The sequence below is a fragment of the Hylobates moloch genome, unplaced genomic scaffold, assembly GCF_009828535.3.
Source record: "Hylobates moloch isolate HMO894 unplaced genomic scaffold, HMol_V3 SCAFFOLD_11, whole genome shotgun sequence".
Classification (NCBI taxonomy): domain Eukaryota; kingdom Metazoa; phylum Chordata; class Mammalia; order Primates; family Hylobatidae; genus Hylobates; species Hylobates moloch.
This window is the reverse complement of record NW_026652286.1, coordinates 47,775,747-47,796,368: the sequence shown is the minus strand read 5'-3', so window position 1 is coordinate 47,796,368 and position 20,622 is coordinate 47,775,747. Positions and strand designations below refer to the sequence as shown.

The window sequence follows — 20,622 nt, the reverse complement described above, 5'->3', positions numbered from 1 at the left end:
GCCAGGGCTGGGCTCCCACAAGCCTCACACAGGAAGCTGTCTCCACTTGGTGGTGCCTCACTATGTGCTCAGCCAGAGACTCCTTCCCTCCAGGAAGTCTCCCCACACTGTCTGACTTCACTGCAGTGCCTCCAGGTAGAATTCTATTGCTTCCAAGTCTAGTTTGGTCAGTCTTTTAGCACATGCTTACCAGGCATCCACCAGGCACTGAGCACTGGCCTGCCAGAGACCAACCTGTTGACTCTTTCTCTGGAAAGTCTTCCTTCTCCTCCACCCGGGTGGGACTGACCGCATCCCTGCCTGTCCCATCTCACCCCTGTACTCAGCGCTTTCTCATTATGGGAAAAGGTATGTGTTGCATTTGCAGGGACCATGTCTCATTCATCTGGGCCCTGGTGCTCAGCACAGGGTCAGGCACAGAGAAGGTGCTCGATCAATGTTTGCTGAATGACTGAATGCTTGAGAGGACTGTGATGAATAAACGGCCTAGACAAAGACAGAAGAAAGTCCACCCACAGCTGACTGACCTGTGCCATGACAGAGGGTCAAGCAGAGCTTTCTGGGGAATCAGGAGGGAAAGGTCTTCTCCAGCTGGAGGGTTGTTAATGTCGGGGCAATGGTGGAAGGCCCCAGAGGGAGGGAGAGAGAAGGGTGGAACCCAAACACTAACATTCATACCAGTGCTTTCTAAGTACCCTTTACACCCCAGGCTCCACACCAGGAGGGGAGCTTCTAGACTCTGCCTCTCCTCTGCTTCTTGGGCATCTGCTAGAGGCTGAGTTCTGCTCTTGTGCTGCCCACCCAAGATATGGCTGGGAGACAAAGCTGCGAACAATTAACACAAAGGATCAGTCAGGACTAGGAATCCAGGGGAGGCCACCAACCCCCACAGGAGGGTGTTCTTAGGGATGCGTTCCAGGAGGAAGGTACAGGGGCAGGACCCCAGGTAGTAGAGTCCTGCAAAAGGCATTGCAAAGGCCCAAAACAGAGAGAAGACAAGTTTGAGGAATTAACTGCAAGTAGTTTAGTCAGACTGTGCACAGAGACTGTGAGTCTAGTTGGAAAAGTAGAGAAACAGGGAGGCATGAAGGACTGGGATGCTAGGTCTAGGAGTCCTGGCCTCTACCCTGAAGGCAGAGAAGCCAGCCAGTCAGAGCCCACTCCCTCCACTGGTGCCTAAGAGCCCTAAGGCAGCTAGCTAGCTATCGAACTGGTCCCAAAACGCCAGTGAGTTCTTTTCAGAAAAGATTAACAATCCCCTTTAAGGGTTCTGTTTTGCAAATGAGGTGTCCTTAAAGCAGGGCCCACTGGGACATCTGGCCCAAAAGAGAAGCCAAACTACTGGAAAGCCAGCACACAACTATGCTAGGTGTGCCAGGTGGGAAGTGGGCCATCAGGACCCTGCAGGGACTGTCAGTCCTCAGGGCCTGCTGCAGGGAGCCAGGTATCCTGAGGATCTGTAGACTTGCTGGGGTCCTAAGCCTCTTCCTCCCCTCTCTAGGTTTCCCCATTAGCACTAAATTAGGAAGCTGGGGTGGATTAGTTGAAATCTGAGTGCTGCTAACTTGGGCCACCTGTGCTCTGCTAGAATCCACTAATGAATTTTTATCCACAGAAGATCTCCCTAAAGGGAATATAAGCCCATCCTCGGGCTACTCCATACACCTGGGTTTTTGTGTATTCCGTTTTCATCAAGTAGAACTTTCACAAAGTTCCAAGAGGTAAAGCCAAGGAAGTGAGACTATTAGAATGCCATGTTCCTGATACTGAACATGGAGCTACATCCAGGACCCTGGACATGATTGCTGAGGACCCCAGGGGCCCACTTCCCCCACCCCACCCACTGTGACCAAGCACATTCAAAAAGTAGCTACTGCAGTGGAAGGGGTTGCCATGGCAACACTACTAGCTTGTGAGTAGGTCACCAAGGAATCTCCAAAATACATCCCCATCACAATATATGGGCAAGCATGGGGTGACAGGTTCTTCTGGGGCACTTACCTTGGCCCCAAGTGGATGAGTGCACCATTTTCACAAGGAGAAGCTGAGGCCAAGAATGAGTAGGTGGCTGACCTCAAGAGTCCCACAGCAGTTAAGGGACAAGAATGGAATCACATTTCTCCAGCAGGGATGTAAGGAAGCCAAGGAGGTCATCTCAACCAGTCCTCCTCACCGTGCAGATGAGAAGGCTGAGGCCCTAAGAGGCAGTGTTATGCCCAAGGTCACATGGGAAGCAGAGGCAGGGCTTAGAATGGCTAATTCTGCTCTAATAAGAAAAGGAGTTTGTGTTTCCCATTTCTATTGATTTACCCAAAAGGTTCACAGGTTTAGCCTCTCTGCATCTGCACCATAATCTGCACAGGTTCTTATGACACCTTTGCTCATTTCATAGATGAGGAGACTGAGGGTAAGGAAGGGTAGTGGCTTGCTGAGGCTGCGGAGCAGTTCGGTCGCCAAGCAGGAGCTGGACAGAGCCCAGGCCTGACTCCTACCCCTGGGCCCTGCCCATGAGGCCCTCAAATCAGCCAGCAGCTCCATACCAGCAGGCCCTCAAAGTGCTGGAGGCCAATAAACTAACTGCACCAGGCTCCTTTCCCATGACCTCTCAAGTCTTCCTCCTGCTGCAGACATAGGTGAGCCACCACAGGCCTGGATCCAGCATCCTCTCTGTCTCTCTTGTCTCTGGCTCTCAGTACACCAGGACCTCAGCCTCAGTTGGTCACTCAGAGGCCCTGCAGTCAGTCTGCCTCTCCCATCCAAATGTCATGCCTCTATTTATGCTATTTCCTGTACCTGAATGTTCTTGCCTGTCTTGCTGATGTCTATTCATCTTTACAGATCCGGACTGAATGTCACCTCTTCCAGGAAGACTTCCCTGACCTCAGGGTGATCAAGCTCCCCGGTCTCACCTCTTTGCAGTCTTTCCTGTCATTGCTCAGATCACTCTGCACAGTCATCTTGTGTACATCCCCCTGGTCTCACTTCCTCAAATGCAGGGACTGCAGCTGACACACAGAAGGTGCTCAATCAATAAAATGAAGGGTCCACAGCCCAAGTCCCTTCCTCAGTGAAGCCTTCCTGGATGCCCTAGAGCAGGGTCTGCCACTCTCTACAGTGTTGGGGGCCTGTTGGATGTGTAACACAGGACAAATGACAAGGACTAACATGACTGTCACAAGTTCACAAACACTCACACTCAGGTTAACCCAAACCCTCCATCCTTGAGAATCTGAGAATTCTGACCCTATTTTCCAGATAGAAGGAGTGAGATCCCCAAAGAGGAAGTGAACCCCTCAGCCACATCCCAGAAAAAAGTCAGGCCTGGAACCCCAGCTCTCTGGCTTCTAATAGGCCCTGGGAAGCAGTAAGGGTGACCATTGAGCCTGGCTCTACCCACTTGCCACTCAGCCTTGGAGCCAGCTCCTTGCCAGACTGGGTACCTCCAGGGCAGGGAACAGCTGCAACCCCAGCACCCAGTCCCTAGCACAGGTGGTTACAGGTACAGAGGAGGCCCAAGGAAGGCTCGAGGAATCACACTGAAGTTAAAAGCAGGGCTTCCTCCAAGAGGAATGGGGCAGTCCCATTAATGATTCCTTCATTTAACAGATACTTACTAAGTACCTATTACCAGTGCCAGGCACTGTGCTAGATGTCACAGCACTGAGAAAGACAGACAAGGTTCCTGTTTCCAAGGGACTGATATTCTTTTTCTGTTTGTTCTTTTTGTTTTGTTTTGAGATGGAGTCTCACTCTGTCACCCAGGCTGGAGTGCAGTAGCACAATCTTGGCTCACTGTAACCTCCTCCTCCTGGGTTCAAGCGACTCTCCTGCCTCAGCCTCCCAAGTAGCTGGGATTACAGGCACACACCACCATACCTGGCTAATTTTTATTATTAGTAGAGATGGGGGTTTTACCATGTCGGCCAGGCTGGTCTTGAACTCCTGACCTCAAGTGATCCTCCCGCTTCGGCCTCCCAAAGTGCTGGGATTACAGGTGAAAGCCATGGCACGCGGCCGGCCAAGGGACTGATATTCTTATGGGGGAGATAATTGCTTAAACAGATAAGCACACATGAAAATTTAGGTGGTGATAAAGGCTATAAAAATAAAAGAAGATGTGGTGATTGGGGGTGGCTCTCTAGATAGGGTGGCCAGGGAAGACCTCTGAGAAGAGATTGACTGTTCTGAAGCCAGCCATGCAAAGACCTGGGCAGAAAGGCAGCATATGCAAAGGTAAGACTGAATTGGGAGTAATGCTGCAGGAACAGGAAGACCACCATGTGTCTGCAGCATGGTGGGTGACATGCTAGGAGAGGAAGTTGTGATGGCAGTGGAGGCTGTTCACCTGGGGCTTACTTCATAGGCCAGGAGGAAGAGTTTGGAAAGTCTGAAGTGTGACTGAGTGTGGGTAGGGGGCAACTGGCATTCACCTGGCAGCCAAAGCTCTGGGGGATCTTAGTGTCTCTAATCCACTAAGGCAGGCTCGGGGAGCTTCCTCAAAAAGTTTGAGAAGGGATGAGCTGCCACCCGCATCATGGAGACAACCTTCACTCATTCAGCAAACCACTGAGCACCTACAATGCACAGAGCCCTGCACTCAGCCCTTCACGGCCCTGCAACCCTTCTCTTGGCTTAAGGAGTCAGGCCACAGACTGGGAGATGGATCTGGGTTCTAGCCTGGCTTTGATAACCCTGGGAAAGTCCCTTCTTTCTGGAGACCCCAGTGATCCCATCTGTAACATGAGGGTTCGGCCCGATCCAACACTAATTTTTACAACTCAAGTACTTGCTGTTGAATTTGAGGGCAGGAGGGTGGAGGTAGGGCAGGAGGGTGGAGGTGGGGCAGGATTTCAACACTGGCCATTGAGTCACCGAGCCTGTTAATACAACATTACTCTTGGCCCTCCTTTCTCAGCCTAGATGAGCCCTTGGTGACGCAGCCCCAGAGTGGCCTCTATTCAGCTGGGGAAGTGATGTAGGTGAGGGGGGAAGCCACATGGAACTGGAGAGGGAAGCATGAGAGTAATGTTCTCATTCTGACTTAGGACTAGGTTAGGTGATTGTCAACCCTAGTTCCCAGTTACCCCCAACAATCTAGCCACTTAGTTTGAAGCAGATCCACAGTGATGTGGAACTCCATCCTCACCCACCCAGCCTGTTGCAGTCCTCAACAGCTGTCAGAAAGGACTCCTCTGCTACATCAAAACTTGCACCCATCATCCCACTCCTGTTCCTGGCCTCACTCTTTGGAGCCACACACAACAAATCAGCTCAGAATTTTACTGGGACCACCAACATCTCATGCTAGGTCCTGTGCTGAACCCTGAGGACACAGGCAGGTGTCAGAGGGCTCTTCTGAACAAAGAGCCCCCAATCCAAAGGCAAGGATAAAGAATAGGATGTCTATTCCTCCTGTCCTGATGAACTCTGCAAACTCCACGTCTGGCACAGGACAGCCCTCCCAAGATTAGGAAATATCAACACAGACTCCCGCTTCCCCCAGCATGCACCCACCTACCCATACTCCCACAGCTGGCCTTTTTTTTTGGCCAGGAAACCAGATGCCAAGGTATCTATTTCAATCTCTCACCCATCACAGGACTTCCCTTCACAGAATCCATGGTCTCTACTTGAATACCGTCACTGACAGGCTGTTCACCAGCTCACAACAGTGGGACCTTATCCACAGAGGCAAACTAGGCCACTGGGGAGTATCTTCAAGGACCAAGGATCTAGAAGGCAGGTCTAATGGAGATGCCCAGATAACAAAATGTGCTTCAGTGCCCTCCCCTACTCCGCCCAATCTTTCACCAAAGTAGATCCCAGAAAGCTGAACTGACTGGTTTGCATTTCATACCAGCCCTTCCTACGTTCCATGATGTAAATCCTTGCACCCAGTTAAAAAAAAAAAAAAAATTTTTTTCAAGATCTGATAACAATATGGGGAAATGTTCCTGACGTGATATTAAGTGGCTTGGTTAAAACCATTCGCTAGAGTACAAGTTCTCCTAAGGAACAAACTCTAAGTCAAAAACATGACAGCCAGGGTCACTGCCTCCTGGAAGACACAGCTCCCAGCCTGTGGATGGCAGAGCCGAGGGAATGGGGTCTCCAGGAAGCAATACCACAGAGAACATCCCTATCCCACTGCCCAGTGCAAAAACATTTTTAACAGCATGAACAAGGGCAAGTCCCTTCATCCACTGATGTCCCTAAGGACATCAAAGGACACAGGGAACAGAAAAGGACTCAAGTGAGAGAAGGGGCTGTCAGAGGCTACTGGCTGGATGCATGGGGCAGCTCAAGCTGCTCGCCCCCGAGACAGGGCAGCAGCTGGGTTCCTCTTCAAGGGCTACGAGCAGCACCCACACCAAGACGGGCAGATAACCACAGCGATAATCACACAAGAAGCAATGCCAATGCCTCGGTCACAGTTAAAGTGTGGTACAGCTGCAGGGTGGGTTATTGCAACCACTAGGACATTGCGAGTGATTCTGATAAACAGAAGGGAAACCTCAATGTTACATTAAGGGGGAGAAAACAAGATTCATAACTATATCTACAGCATGTCCTCAACTGTATCTATGCAATGTGTATAAAGAAAATGATCAAGAGATATACTAAAATGCTAATAGGAAGCTATCTTTGGATAGTCGATTTACCAGACATTTTTTTCATTTGTCTATATTTTCAAAAATTCCATAATTAGCAAGCTTTATTTTTATAACAAAGGTGGGCGGTGTAGGCGACCGTTAGTTACTAAAGAAAAATCCATGTCAGAGAGGCTCAGCAAGCAGAATACAGACTTAGAAGGTGGAAGAGGAGCTTCATGCAAGACACGCACGCAGACCAGGACAGCTGTGATGACTTCCCAGGGTCTACCGGATTTGTACTTGAATCCAGGGGTCAAGGCATCAGCTAAGGAAAACTTAGGCGTGCTTCCTCCCACTTCAGTTTCTCCAGCTCTAGGTAAGGGAGGTGGGGGTTGGAAGAGCTGCTCTTCCTCGCTTGGGAAGAGCTGCGGGGGTTGGGGGGCGGGGGTTGATTTCAACTCTGCGCGATTCACTGAGGACCTCAGTTCTACCTTGGAGGACGTGCAGGGTCCTCTCCGCTGCCTTCTAAGCGTGCCAGGCTCAGAGTTGCTGCTATGTGGGCTCCAGAGCCTGGGCGAGAGGATGGGTGTGGGACAGAGGACAGGGCAGACACACCTGTTCCAGTCGGGCATGTTCCCCGTCTGGTGGCTGTCTCAGGAGAGTGCAAAACCCATATCATCCTGCCCCATCCAGTCTATCACTGCCAAAGCTCGCTCTACCTGGTGAAGGGAGAGGGGAGGGAACTGCCAGGGGTCACCAGCCGCAGTGGGGGCTGTGGAGGAGTTCTCAAATATCCCTAATAACTAAGAATGGTGGGTGGTACCACTCCCACCTCACGGATGAGGGAAACAAGCCGGGGGCGGGGGGGTGGAAAGCGATGTAACAGAGGTCGCAAAAATTGATGAGTGCCAGAGTGGAGAATGAACGTGCACTCATCAGCACCCACCAGCCTGCCACAGGGCCCTTTCCAGAAAATCTTCTCGCAGGTCCATAACCCCTGCGCGGTGGCACTCACCCCATCTCCCAGATCCCTCGCGCGACAGCGCAGGTCCTCCGTGAGAGCGCTGGCTCCGGTCAGCCTCGGCCTGACGCTCCCCGCGCAGGACCCCGGAGTAGGCGGCTATGAGGGTCTTCATGGCTGAAGCCCGCCCAGTCACGGCCCCGCGGGAAGCCGCCTCACCCCGCGCCCCTGGCCCATGCCCCGGCCACCGGGGCCAGGGCTTCGCGCAGAGCACAGGGGTCCCCGGACGGCGTCGAGGCTGGGCGGCTAGGACACCTGAAGCTGCGGCCGGCGACCAGTGGCGGCGCGAGAGAAAAAGCTTAGAACCCAGCAGAGGCGGCAGCCGCGGCGCTGGCGTCCCGGAGCGCGGCACTTTATCACCTCACAACGGGGCAGGCGCCGACGCGGCGGGCGGGGCTGGCCGTTCCAAGCCGCCGCCCGCGCCACTTGCTTGTGGGGGAACCGCACCTGAGGCTCTGCTCGGCGCTGGCCCGGGGCTGGCCAGCAGCCTGCTCCGCGCGGATCCGGGGAATGAGTGAGAGGAGAGCAGCTCTGAGCCCTCCGTCCAAGGGGCGCGCCCGGTTATTCCCCTCGCTTCCTCAGTCCGACCCCGGGCGCTCCCCCGCGGAGATTGGTACGGCCCGGCGGCCAGTACCTGGGCGGGGAAAACCAAGCACGTGCGGTGCAGGCAGAGGGCGTGCAGGGGGTCGGGCCTTTGCTCTTTTGGCGGGGCTGTCCTTTGGCAGCAAAGATGCGAAGGTCCCGCTTTTGGTCACTGGTATCAGGATTAGTTCGGTTAGGGCTGGGTATCTCAACCACCCAAACTGCTTCTGGCTTTCCATCTCTTTAGGACCCAGCCAGATCAGCCCAGGTTCTGCCCTTGGGATGCTCACGCTGGGGGGCAGCAGAGACAGCCGCACACAGTCACTGGTGACAACGGCCAGGACAAGCGAGAAACCAGGGGGCTATGGAACCACAGAGTAGAGAAGACTCTGCCCTGGACTGGGGGAGTGGGGGCGCTGGTGCACTTCCCAGAGAGGTTGGTGCACAGCAGGTTTGGAATCAGACTAGGAGTCCAGTTCTTGCCCTGCCTCTCTTGAGCCTCAGTTTCCATATCTGTAAAATGGGAATAATAATAATTATTTTTGTGAAGTACTTTGAGAAGTAAATGAGATAAGGTACAAAAAGAGCCTAGGTAGTGTCTGGCACATAGAAAGCATTCCAGAATGGTTTGCCCGTTAATGAATAGGAATTTTGCAGATGGAGGGTGTGAGGGCAAACCAGAAAGATAGGCATAAAGCGTTAGAAAAGCCAGCATGTTTGGGGCAGGGCTGGGGGCCCTGGAGTGGCTGGAGCCCAGGCAACTGTGGAAAATGAGGCTGAAGTGAGAGGCGCGGGTGCTTGAACTGAGAGAGTCTTGGGAGTGCCACTCTTGAGATATTGGGGGGGAGCTGGGTCTTGGGAGAGCTTCAGTAGGGAAATGACTGGTCAGGTGGGTTTTAAGTGTCCTTAGCCATGGTATGGGAAATGGACAGGGGAGGCTATAAGCCAAGAGGGCAGTGGGGAGGCTGTGCGGCGGGGGGAGGAGGGGATCCGTGTGAGAGAGGGTGAGCCTCAAGGCACGGCAGTGGTAGAGGGAATGGAGGGAAGGCCTGATCTAGGGAAGAGCACAGGAAGCGAGATCCACCAGCATGTGGTGGAGCGACTTGTTGGATGGGAGGCTCAGGGAACGAGTGGGGACAACAAACATGTCAGTGATAAGACAGATTTCTTAGGCATAGCTGAAGCGAGCTAGCGGTGGGGTCACGCCTAAGAGGAGAGGAATTCCCTGCCTTTGTGGTCTTTACATGTTCTCACAGGGGGAGAGGAGAATGACAGAAGTTACAGGCACAGGGCAGCAGGTAATAGATGCCTCTGGTGCAACCTAGAGACGCTTCCATTTGTTCAGCCCTCTCAAGGCCACAGGGGTAAATCTCTCAACCATGTCACTGGGCCCCAAGGCCCGAATTGGCCAAGAGTAGAAAGAAAAGCATTCTAGGCAGAGCTCCCAGCATGTGGTGAGGCCGTGAGGCTGGAAAGATCTTAGTGCCTTTTAGAAAACTGAGGGTAGGCTAGTGGCATGCCACATGTGGGGGATGGGGGGAGACATGGGGACTGGTATGTGCAAAGGCTGGGAGGTAGAAACAGGTGTGGTTTATTTTTGGGCAAAGAGGAGTGAAGCCAGGAGGATACCGAAGGTGCCAGTAAATCCTGGCATCCTCTCCTCAGAGAGGGTGCTCTTGGAGGCAAGACTACTGCTGGCCTGGAAGATCCCAGGTCAGTCTGTGGCTTGTGCCTGCTCCAGAAGGGTCTCCTGTGGAGGAGGCCTGGGCTGGAACTCATGGCCCACCCACTCACCTTGGGCAAGTCAGTATCGCTATCTTGTCTAGGTTTCTGTTTCTGCATTATGAAATGGAGGTGACAGTTTCTGTTTTGCTGATTTCACTTGAATATTTGAGGATAAAGTGAAATCACAGCATGTGAAAGAGTGTTATCACTGTGCTGTAATGTAAGAGATCATTGTCTTAAATGGCAAGATTTGGGGTTACCAAGGCCTATTTGAAACATTCGGATCCCACGTTCATCTACTTCAGCACATTTCTGCTATGCACCTTCTCTGGGCCCGACCCTGGTTAGGACACAGAGGGTAATCGGACTTAGTCCCTGGCTTCAAGGAGACCCAATCAAGAGATGGTGTCCTGAGGACGGGCGCGGTGGCTCACGCTTGTAATCCCAGCACCTTGGGAGGCCGAGGCGGGCGGATCACGAGGTCAGGAGATCGAGACCACGGTGAAACCCCGTCTCTACTAAAAATACAAAAAAAATTAGCCGGGCGTGGTGGCGGGCGCCTGTAGTCCCAGCTACTCGGAGAGGCTGAGACAGGAGAATGGCGTGAACCCGGGAGGCGGAGCTTGCAGTGAGCCGAGAGCGCGCCACTGCACTCCAGCCTGGGCGACAGAGCGAGACTCCGTCTCAAAAAAAAAAAAAAAAGAGATGGTGTCCTGAAGCCAATGATCCCTACACAGCCAGCCTGTGGCACAGGGTAACATGGAAGGCTATGCCAAGTTTGGCCTTTCCCCGTGTGCTGTCACTGTCTGCCTGCCTCTCCACGGGGCAAGGCGTTTCCCAAGGGCAGGAACCTCATCACTCTATGTCCCAGTGTGGGCCTCGCTCAGCATAGATGCTTAGTCCAAGGTGGATTGCCCTCTGAAAAAGTACAGTAGAGTCATAGAGGAAGTGGAGGGAATGGTAAATTGGGAAGGTCAAGAAGAAGTTATATTGCTGCGGACCTAAGATGAGAAGTCTGATTCTGTGAGGCAGGGGGAAAGGGGAAAGGTGTCAGGCAGAGGGTACAGCATGGACAAAGGCCTGGAGATGGGAACCCTGTGAGCACCCTGGTGTGGCTGAAAGAAAGATACGGGCAGAAGAGGGGTAGGAAATGAGGCTGGAGAGGTTGACAGGGCCCAGATCTGAACAGCCTTGTGGGTCCTGCCAGGAAGCTTGGACTTCATCCTGTGGGGGGATGGACCAAAGGAGGGGTGTGAGCAGAGATGCACCTTGATTGGATTGGTAGGTTAGAAAGATAAGCTGGGGCCCGGCGCGGTGGCTCACACCTGTAATCCCAGCACTTTGGGAGGCCGAGGCGGGCAGATTAGGAGGTCAGTAGATCGAGACCATCCTGGCTAACACGGTGAAACCCCCTCTCTACTAAAAATACAAAATTAGCCAGGCGTAGTGGCGGGTGCCTGTAGTCCCAGCCACTCAGGAGGCTGAGGCAGGAGAATGGTGTGAACCCGGGAGGTGGAGCTTTCAGTGAGCCGAGATTGTGCCACTGCACTCCAGCCTGGTAGCCTGGACGAGAGAGCAAGACTCAAAAAAAAAAAAAAAAAAAAAAAAAGGAAGATAAGCTGGGTTGGTGGTGTGGAGGTGGGTGCTTGGGGAATAGGGCCATAAAATCTGATCCCCAGCTTGGGCCCTTCCCATGTGGGAACATCTGTGAGAGGACGCAGAGGTGAGTCCAAGGGCTGACAGGCACAATTGCTTACTTCTGTGCCACCTCACAGAGCAAGCAGCCCCTGGCATCCCAACTTCTAGAACACTCCTTCCCCTTGGCCTCCAGCCGCCATGCCCATGGGTACTACTTAAACAGCTTGGTCCAAATTGGATTTGGAATGAAAACCAGACCCAAACTTAGAGTAGCCCGGAAAGGAAGTTTCATGGCAGCTTCCTGTGTCCTGGGACTGTTTTCCCCTGTGTGAGGTGGGGCAAGGGGGGCTCACACCAGACTCTGACTTCTCCTGGCCCCCTCCCATGCTTCTTGACATTCCTAGACTCCTATGATGACCAGCCCTGACCTTCCTGCAGGTGTGTGAGCAAAAAAGCTGTGAGAATGTGTTCTAGGAGCTGGCTACCTTTCCTTCATCATCTCTCAACCCATGGGTATATTGGGAAAATCAGAGATTGGCCAAGTCATGCCTCCAAGAAGGGCTTGACCAGGGTAGGCTTTGTGGTCCCACCAAGAAGCTTGGACTTCATCCTGTTGGGGGATGGACCAAAGGAGGGGTGTGAGCAGAGAGGCATCCACAAGGATGGCTCATCACCCACTTCAATCACCAGTGTTGTACTGCCATTGGGGATTACACGTGCAGCTTTGTAGCTTGTGAGAGGTTTGACGCATGCACCTCTGAGATATGCTTCAGTGTTACCACTCTTAGCTCCTCCATCGCACACATGAGGAGGGTAAGTGGCCAGCCTATAAGGCAGAGAGGACACTTGCCCTAAGAGAGGCACAGGTAGAAAGACAGAAACAAACGTGTACCAAGCTCTCTGCTCTGTGCTAGGCCCTGGCTTGTGTGAGCTTGCCCAGTCCTCACAGCCACCACACAAGGGGTGATCACCCCCACCCATTTGCACATGGGGTGCAGGGAAGTAAAGTGACTTGTCCTGGATCACACAGGGAGTAAGTAGTAAAGCTGAGATTCACACCAAGTCTTCCGGGGCCTCAAACCTGTATGCTTTTCCTGCCTCCCAAGGCTGGGAGAGGGAGCACCTGTAACAGCAGAACTACTGGATGAAAGCAAATTCCCATCCATTGCCTCCAAAGCCCTGGGAGGTTAGTCCCATTTTGCAGTTGGCAAAATGAAAGCTCAGGGAATCCAATAGCTTGCCAGATGGGGTTGGGATGTAACCAGTTCTCATGCCTCAAGGCTAGGGCCCATTGAGGTTAAACTCCTTTCAGTGCTCAACTCACTTGGAGAGTAGGCGGGCAGGGTTCTGGCAAGCAGAGGCAGCCTGGCATGGCCCTCTAACCTAGAAACTCACCCGCCTCCTTACTCACAGGAATTTGCCAGCCAGAGCAACTGTGTGGCATGGCTGCACTCCTCTTGGAAGTCTTTGCCTCCCATGTCCAAGCCCCCTACTGTCCCTCTTCCTGGTGACTTCCCCACATGTTGCTGCTGCTTGGTGGTCAGGGGCCTGATGGTATATAGTCTTGGGTAGCAGGCTACAGAGTCTGGACTTTATTCTCAGGGCAATGGGGAGCCATAGAGGTTTTTAGCAGGAGTTTTATGCTTTAGAAAGATCATTGTCCAGGCAAGAACATCTTTAACTGTCATCTCCATGGCACCCTTCCTAACTACCTCTGCCTTATATTAGTCAGTGTCCCTATGGGAAACAGCCCACCCAAACTGGGTAATTTGAGGACAGTTTAATACAAAGACTGTTTGCAAAGATGTAAGCAGGCTATAGAGAAAACTCAAGGGATGGTGCGGTAGCCCAGGACTAGTCACCTCATAGGGGGTCTGGCCTGAAGAACTAAGAGGAGGACACTGCAGGTGCAATGGGGGCTGAGTGGAGAGGGCTGCCACATGGAAGCTGTGGCCTTTGCTGAAGAGGCACAGACAACCCACAGGGACCTGGGTTGTCTCCAACCCAGGTCCTTGTCTTCTGCCAGAACTATTTTTTTTTTTTTTTGAGATAGAGTCTTGCTCTGTTGCCCAGGCTGGAGTGCAGTGGCGCAATCTCAGCTCACTGCAACCTCCACCTCCTGGGTTCAAGCGATTCTCCTGCCTCAGCCTCCTGAGTAGCTGGGACTACAGGCACATACCATCATGTCTGGCTAATTTTTGTAATTTTAGTAGAGGTGGATTTTCCCCATGTTGGCCAAGTTGGTCTTGAACTCCCGACCTCAGGTGATCCACCCACCTCGGCCTCCCAAAGTGCTGGGATTACAGGTACCACCGCACCTGGCCTGCCAGAACTTCTAATTGACCAGAGGGTAAGGCAGCCTACAGATGTCACACAGAATATCTAAGGGGAGTGTGAGTGGAGAAAGGTGGAGTGGGGCTGGGCATAATGGAAGGTGGACAGTGTGTGGCCCTACAACGACCCTCCCCACCTCTGTGCTAGCATCTGACTTCCAGCTTCCCTCTTTCAGAGCATCTGAAACTCTTAATGTTTATACAGCTGATTCTTTCTGGAGAGGATCCTTGAGGGCCAAGCAGAATCAGAGTCCTTTCTGTGTCCCAGGGCCCAACACTGGGCCTGGCCTACAGGAGGGACCTGGATGATATTGGATGGAAGGGAGGGAGGCAGGTGAGAGGAAGGAGAGAGATAATGACGACACAGCCTGAACTGAAGGGGTGGCAAGGCAAAAGAGAAGCAAGGGTGGTTTTGAGAGATGCTGAAGCTTTAGAGTCTCTAGGACTTGATAGCATGGATGTAGGGCTGAAAGGAAGGAAGGGGGTGATTGAAGATGGCTCCAGGTTTCAAACCAGAACCCAAGAGCACAGACCTCCCAGCTCTAAGGTCAGGCCTTAGCAGAGCTTGGTAATGACCTTTGGCCCTATCTTGTGTGACAGGTCTGGATGACAGTAGAGGAATAGGGCAGGGCTGAGACCCTTGGGAGCAGCCCCAGGCTTGTTTTAGAAACTTCTGTTGCAATGTGTACAGACAGCTCCCCTTGCATCATTCTGCCCGCTCGTTTCTTACTCAACTCTTTCAAGGCCTTTTCCCTGCAGGAATTGGGGGGTGGGGTGAGGGTGGGGGAGGGGATATTACACAGACAGCTCTCAGTACATTTATTTCTCATCTGCCCTTCTATCTGGCCGACCTTTCCTGAGACCCCCCATCCTTGTGCTGGGTGCTGTGGGTACAGTTCTTGCTCCTCAGGGGCATTCTGGGGGAAGAAACAGACACCTAAAATGACAATTATTATTCAGCAGTAGTTTCTAGCTTTTTAAAAGCAGTGAAACCATTTCTTTTTTTCTTTTTTTTTGAGACGGAGTCTCGATCTGTCGCCCAGGTTGGAGTGCAGTGGCACAATCTTGGCTCACTACAAGCTCCACCTCCTGGGTTCACACCATTCTCCTGCCTCAGCCTCCAAAGTAGATGGGACTACAGGCGCCCGCCACCACACCCAGCTAATTTTTTTTGTATTTTTAGAGGCAGGGTTTCGGCATGTTAGCCAAGATGGTCTCAAGCTCCTGACCTCGTGATCTGCCCATCTCAGCCTCCCAAAATGCTGGAATTACAGGCATGAGCTACCGCGCCCGGCTGAAACCATTTCTTCAAATGCAACCTTGAGAGCCCAAGAAGTGACAGGGATGACAGGCTGCTGGGGTGGTCCCACAGTTCCTCAGGGTTTGTCTCTCAGTTGCCCAGCCCACACACCCTATCTCCAGGGCTCTGTGGAACACAGTTTGAAACTCCCGCTGCACAGAATAGCAAGTGCGGGGCTGGGGGATGCACTGAAGACAGGCATTCAGGCAGATGCCCCCCGCACACTGTGGAAAGGCACCCTGGTGGGCTGGCACCTGGTCAGACCCATCTTCCTGAGCAGGGGCACTGGACAGGTTTGTTGGTGGATCATTTTTATATGAATACATATGTCTAGACAAGGCACTTCTCCTGGTCCATCCACCCCAGACCCTGACTTGGCCCCAGACTGAATAAGCCCCCACCTTGCCACATGTTAATGTTGCTTACTGTGTTTGAGCCTCAGTTACCCTGTGCTCCATCCAAATGGGAATAAGTATCTTCCTCCTAGGGTTGTTGTAAAGACTAAAATAATAAATGTAAAGTGCCATATGGACACAGTGGCTCATGCCTGTAATCTCAATACTTTGGGAGGCTGAGGCATGAGGATCAGTTGAGCCCAGGAGTTGAAGACCAGCCTGGGCAACACAGACAGACCCCATCTCTACCAAAAAAAAAAAATTACCTAGGCATGGTGGCATGTGTCTGTAGTCCCAGCTACGTAGGAGGCCGAGGTGGGGGGAGGGGAGGATTGCTTGAGTGCAGGAGTTAGAGGCCACTGTGAGCTATGATCGTGTCACTGCACTGCAGCCTGGGCAACAGAGCAACACCCTGTCTCTAAGTGAATGAATGAATGAATGTAAAATGCCCAGGACAGGGCCTGGCATATAGTACTTGACAAATTGTTACCAGTAGAAGTATTATGATTGAAAATAAGGATTAGGAGGACAGGTTTGCCTGGAGCTCTGACATCTTCTCCAAAGGGCTTTGAACAAACATAAAGGGAGGGAGAAGAGTAAAATGCCTGAGAAGGCAGTGGAACTGGAGGGCACTAGAAATGACAAAGAACCAGGCATCTTAGCATAGGAGATGACCACAATTCACAAAGGAAAATGCAGTATGAGCAAGTGTCCTGGAAGGAGCAGAGGCTCAGTAATAGTAGCCTTAGTCAGAGGAAACTGGAAATGTTGCACGCTTGACTCAGCATGTCTTTCCTAACCAAAGGTCCCTGTGGCAGGCCCTGGGCTGCCCAGTGCAGAGATGTGTAAGACCCAACACTGCTCTCAGGGAACCTGCAATCCAGGGAGGATTGAGCACTTTTGAGCACGGACAACAGTAATACAGGGAGGAAGTTAGAGATGTCAGTAAAAGAGGGTTCTGGGGGAATCAGGAACACAATTTGTGGAGAAGGAGTGGGCAATGAACTGCGTCATATCTACATAAATAAACCACTGTGCTATACTATGTTGTGGCAGTTTTCAAACATCAGCAGAGGGCTGGTTAAAATATAGCTTTCTGGGTTCCACCCCCAGAGTTTCTGATTCAGTAGGTTCTGGAGTGAGGCTGAGAATATGCATTTCTAACAAGTTCCCAGGACATGCTGATTACTGCTAGTTTGAAGCCCACATTTTGAGAACTGCTGCTGAACTGCTTTGCAGTGAGACTACAGTGGAGCATGGGACTGCTCTGCTGTATTAAATTGCTCCAACTGCATCTCAGAGAACCTGCAGATTACAGAATCTGTAATCTCTAGGAAATGCTGTTCAGCTGGAGAAGTGCTGGGAGACTGGAGGTGGGCTAGTGCCATCCTGATTTTTCCAAAAGGAGAAGCAACAGTTTTCATGAACTATAACAGGCAATATAACAGGTGTTAATCTTCAGTGAGTATTTACTGTCTGCCAGTTACTAGCTTACATGGGTGGATTTAGTTAAGCCTCACAACAACCCTTTGGAGTAGATACTATAAGAGTCCATTTTTCAGATGGAGAAATTGAGACACAAAGAGGTTAAAAAAAATTGCCCCAGGGCCGGGCGTGGTGGCTCACGCTTGTAATCCCAGCACTTTGGGAGGCCGAGGCGGGCGGATCACGAGGTCAGGAGATCAAGACCACGGTGAAACCCCGTCTCTACTAAAAACACAAAAAAATTAGCCGGGCGTGGTGGCGGGCGCCTGTAGTCCCAGCTACTCAGAGAGGCTGAGGCAGGAGAATGGCGTGAACCCGGGAGGCGGAGCTTGCAGTGAGCCGAGATCGCGCCACTGCACTCCAGCCTGGGCCACAGAGCGAGATTCCGTCTCAAAAAAAAAAAAAAAAAAAAAAAGGAAGTGGCAGAGCCAGGATTTAAGCTGAGATGGTCTCGCTCCAGAGACCATGCTCTATAATAGCTGCAAAATCCTGGCCATATTCTGAGGTCAGTTGTATAAACTGCATTCTATAAAAGATGCTCTGTGGCCCTCAAGAGAAAAAACAAACAAACAAACAAAAAAACAAAACCCTGAGTTATCAGGAGCTATGATTGAGTCACCGAGGAGGGGTGGTAACTGGGATTAAAACACCCTGAAAGCCTGTAGAAGAATGTGAATCTGCAGGATGGTGTTGATGAGGATCAGTTTTCTTTCCAGTGGCCTCTCTAGATTCCCAAACTGGCCTAGGACTAGGTCTATGGTATCAGCAGAGACCTGAGCAGGGAGGTGACCATCAGGCCAGTGTGGGCCCTACTAGGGAGGAGGAGCTGCCTCAGGTAGGAGTTCATTCTAGAGTGAAGTTTCCTGGTCACTCCAGGCTCCACCTCAGCCTGGCCTTATGGATTTTTTTTTTTTTTTGATAAGTGACCTGAACAAGGATGCGGATATGAGGCATACAGGAAACACAAAGAAAGGCGGAAAAGCAAATATTTTGGATGAGATAACTGGGATTAAAACACCCTGAAAGCCTGTAGAAGAATGTGAATCTGCAGGATGGTGTTGATGAGGAAGAACTATAAAGTCAGGTTTTGACTGAATGTCTCTCAGCCTCTTTCTTTGGTAACTTTGGCCTCCCCCAGGCTGCTGAGTATGCTGGGTCATGAAATTGAATAGGGTTGGGTTTTTTTTTAATAGGCTGACTCTCTGAGAAAGATTGCTTGTGCTCATGGACACATATAAAAACATTCACACTGATACCTCCATGCCCAACAACCAGGAAACAGTTCTCTCCCTCTCTCTTCTGCCTTGGGCCATGCCACCTTGCACAGACAGCTGTACTACCCTCTTCACTGGTCCCCTGTCTCCAGATTCCCAGAATAAGCTTTGGAACACAGAACCCAACCATTGTTTCTCGTGGTTCCCCATAGCTCTTAGGATGAGGCCCCAGCTCCTTAACTTGGCATTCAAGGCCTCACATCATTCTGCTCTTGCCACTCTTTCCAACCGCCTCCACTCCTCTCCCCCCACTGTGCTCTGATGTGGGTCCAGCTCCCTAGGCCCATCAGGTCACTTGCTGTGCCCCTGAACGTGCTTTTCCACCTCCGGGTCCCTGCCCACACTGTGCTCTTGAACTCAAGCCGTTCCCCAAGCTCCCCCTTTTTTACACCCTGTCCATCTGTCCTGTCTTGATGCATCTTCCTCCAAGAAGCCTTCTTTAGAACCACACATACCCCTTTTTAAAACTTTCACTTAAACTTTAGCACTTCTGCTGCTTGCTGCACAAAAACAAACAAGCAAACAAACAAACAAACAAAAACTTTAACACTGGGGTTTGGGCTAGAAATTTGGGAGTAGAGTCCTTCCCTGCTAGAAGTTCACAGCTTGGAGAAGCCACATTTTGGAGAAGCAAACAGTTTGTTTTAAATATATATATATTTGAGATGGAGTCTTGCTCTGTCACCCAGGCTAGAGTGCAGTGGTGCAATCTCAATTCACTACAACCTCTGCCCCCTGGGTTCAAGTGATTCTCGTGCCTCAGCCTCCCGAGTAGCTGGGACACCTGGTAATTTTTTTTTTGTATTTTTAGTACAAAAATGGGGTTTCACCATGTTGGCCAAGCTGGTCTCGAACTCTTGACCTCAAGTTATCTGCCCACCTTTGCCTCCTGGAATGCTGGGATTATAGGCGTGAGCCACGTCCAATAACGTATCTGTCTACATTCCTCCCTCTCCACCTGACGGTAGGCAGGGACAAAGCTGATTCTGAGCAGATCTGGCACAAGGAAGTCACCAGAAAACATTTATGGGTTCCTCAAGGGTAAAGACTGGATCTTATCCATCTTATTGCCCATTCCTGCCTCTGCAATCATGTGCACTCTGGGAACTTGGAAAATACACTGTGGCATCCAGTATTAAATCTCATGGTACCTAGAATGACTGTTGTCGTTCATTCGTCCATTTATTCATTCACTCATTCATTTAACATAGTTATTATATACATGCTCTTTGCCTTGCAAGACCTGTGTAGGTATTAGAGATACGATGGTGAGAAGAAAACAGACCCAGTCCCTGGCTTCCTGGAGCTTCTGAAGTTCAAGGTCAAATTGAGAGGAGGGAGTAATCTGCATTGGAGTTGGGAAGAGACCAGAGACTGATAGGAATTTAGCCCTGACCTTGTTCATAACAGTATACATGCATCTTGTTATTTAACCTCTACAGCAATCTTGGAGTTGTGAGTTCACAACATTAAAATATAAATGAGTAAACTGAGGCTTAGAGAAGTGGTAGCTAGTTAGAGGAAGAGCAGGGACTTGAATCTTGGTTATTTTGATATCAAAGCCCTTGCTTGTTCTTATTCTATTTACCTGGGCTTGAATGGAAGAACGGGTGGAGTGGTGGGGTGATGAGGAGAGAGAGAGCCCTGTGTCAGATGGTGTCCAACGTGGCTTGGACAGAAAAGCCTAAATGTGGGGGTTTTCCAACACTGCCATTGGGCAATCTCCAGAATTAAGTCCATGGCCACCATTTCTTGTGTACCTGATGTTGAGAAACAGGCTCAGACCTGAGATAAACTTGAGATTTTGAACCTGGTCAGTTAGCACAGTGTGGCCTCTGCCAGGCTAACCCCATCCACTTAGGGCTGAAGGCTTGATCCCCACGGCAGTTTGAACACTGTGTAGCCCTTCCCTTCATGGCTGCCCCAAACCTCACAATTAGACCGGGCACAGATGTGGAAGAAACGACTTGGCTGTTTCTGAGGGCCTCCATTAGGACATTTCATAAGATATCAAATATATTAGCATAAAGTTGTTCATAATAGTCACTGGTTATTCTTATAATATATGTAGGAGCTTTAGTGATATCTCCTTTTCATTCCTGGTATTGGTAATTTGTGTCTTTACTTTTTTCTTGACCCATCTGACTAGAGATTTATCCATTTTATCTATTTCATTAAAACCCTTTGGTTTCAATGATTTTCTGTATGTATCTGTTTATCTGTTTTCAATTTCATTTACTTCTGCTTTTATCTTTATACCTTCCATTTGCTTTGGC

General features: G+C 51.0%; 1 protein-coding gene and 2 long non-coding RNA genes across 4 annotated transcripts in view; 1 reads left to right on the top strand and 2 right to left on the bottom strand.

The window, feature by feature from the left end:
- DGAT2 (diacylglycerol O-acyltransferase 2) overlaps window positions 1–7,953 on the bottom strand; it is a 32,093-nt gene extending 24,140 nt beyond the window's left edge. The window contains exon 1 of one of the 2 annotated variants that reach the window (XM_058446941.1): window positions 7,609–7,953. In XM_058446941.1, coding sequence (XP_058302924.1) covers window positions 7,609–7,729 — 121 coding nt within the window. In that variant the 5' untranslated portion in view covers window positions 7,730–7,953. The remainder of the gene's footprint in view (window positions 1–7,608) is intronic. The other variant, XM_032166958.2, reaches the window with a different exon arrangement.
- Window positions 7,954–8,075: 122 nt separating this feature from the next.
- LOC116476703 (uncharacterized) lies at window positions 8,076–19,503 on the top strand. Its single transcript, XR_004250261.1, has 4 exons — window positions 8,076–8,227; window positions 11,998–12,745; window positions 15,076–15,485; window positions 19,315–19,503. It is a non-coding gene; the product is annotated as an uncharacterized LOC116476703 (long non-coding RNA).
- LOC131380679 (uncharacterized) lies at window positions 14,695–15,696 on the bottom strand. The gene is made up of 2 exons (XR_009208756.1): window positions 15,619–15,696; window positions 14,695–14,809 (listed from the first exon to the last, which is right to left on the bottom strand). It is a non-coding gene; the product is annotated as an uncharacterized LOC131380679 (long non-coding RNA).
- Window positions 19,504–20,622: the final 1,119 nt, after the last annotated feature.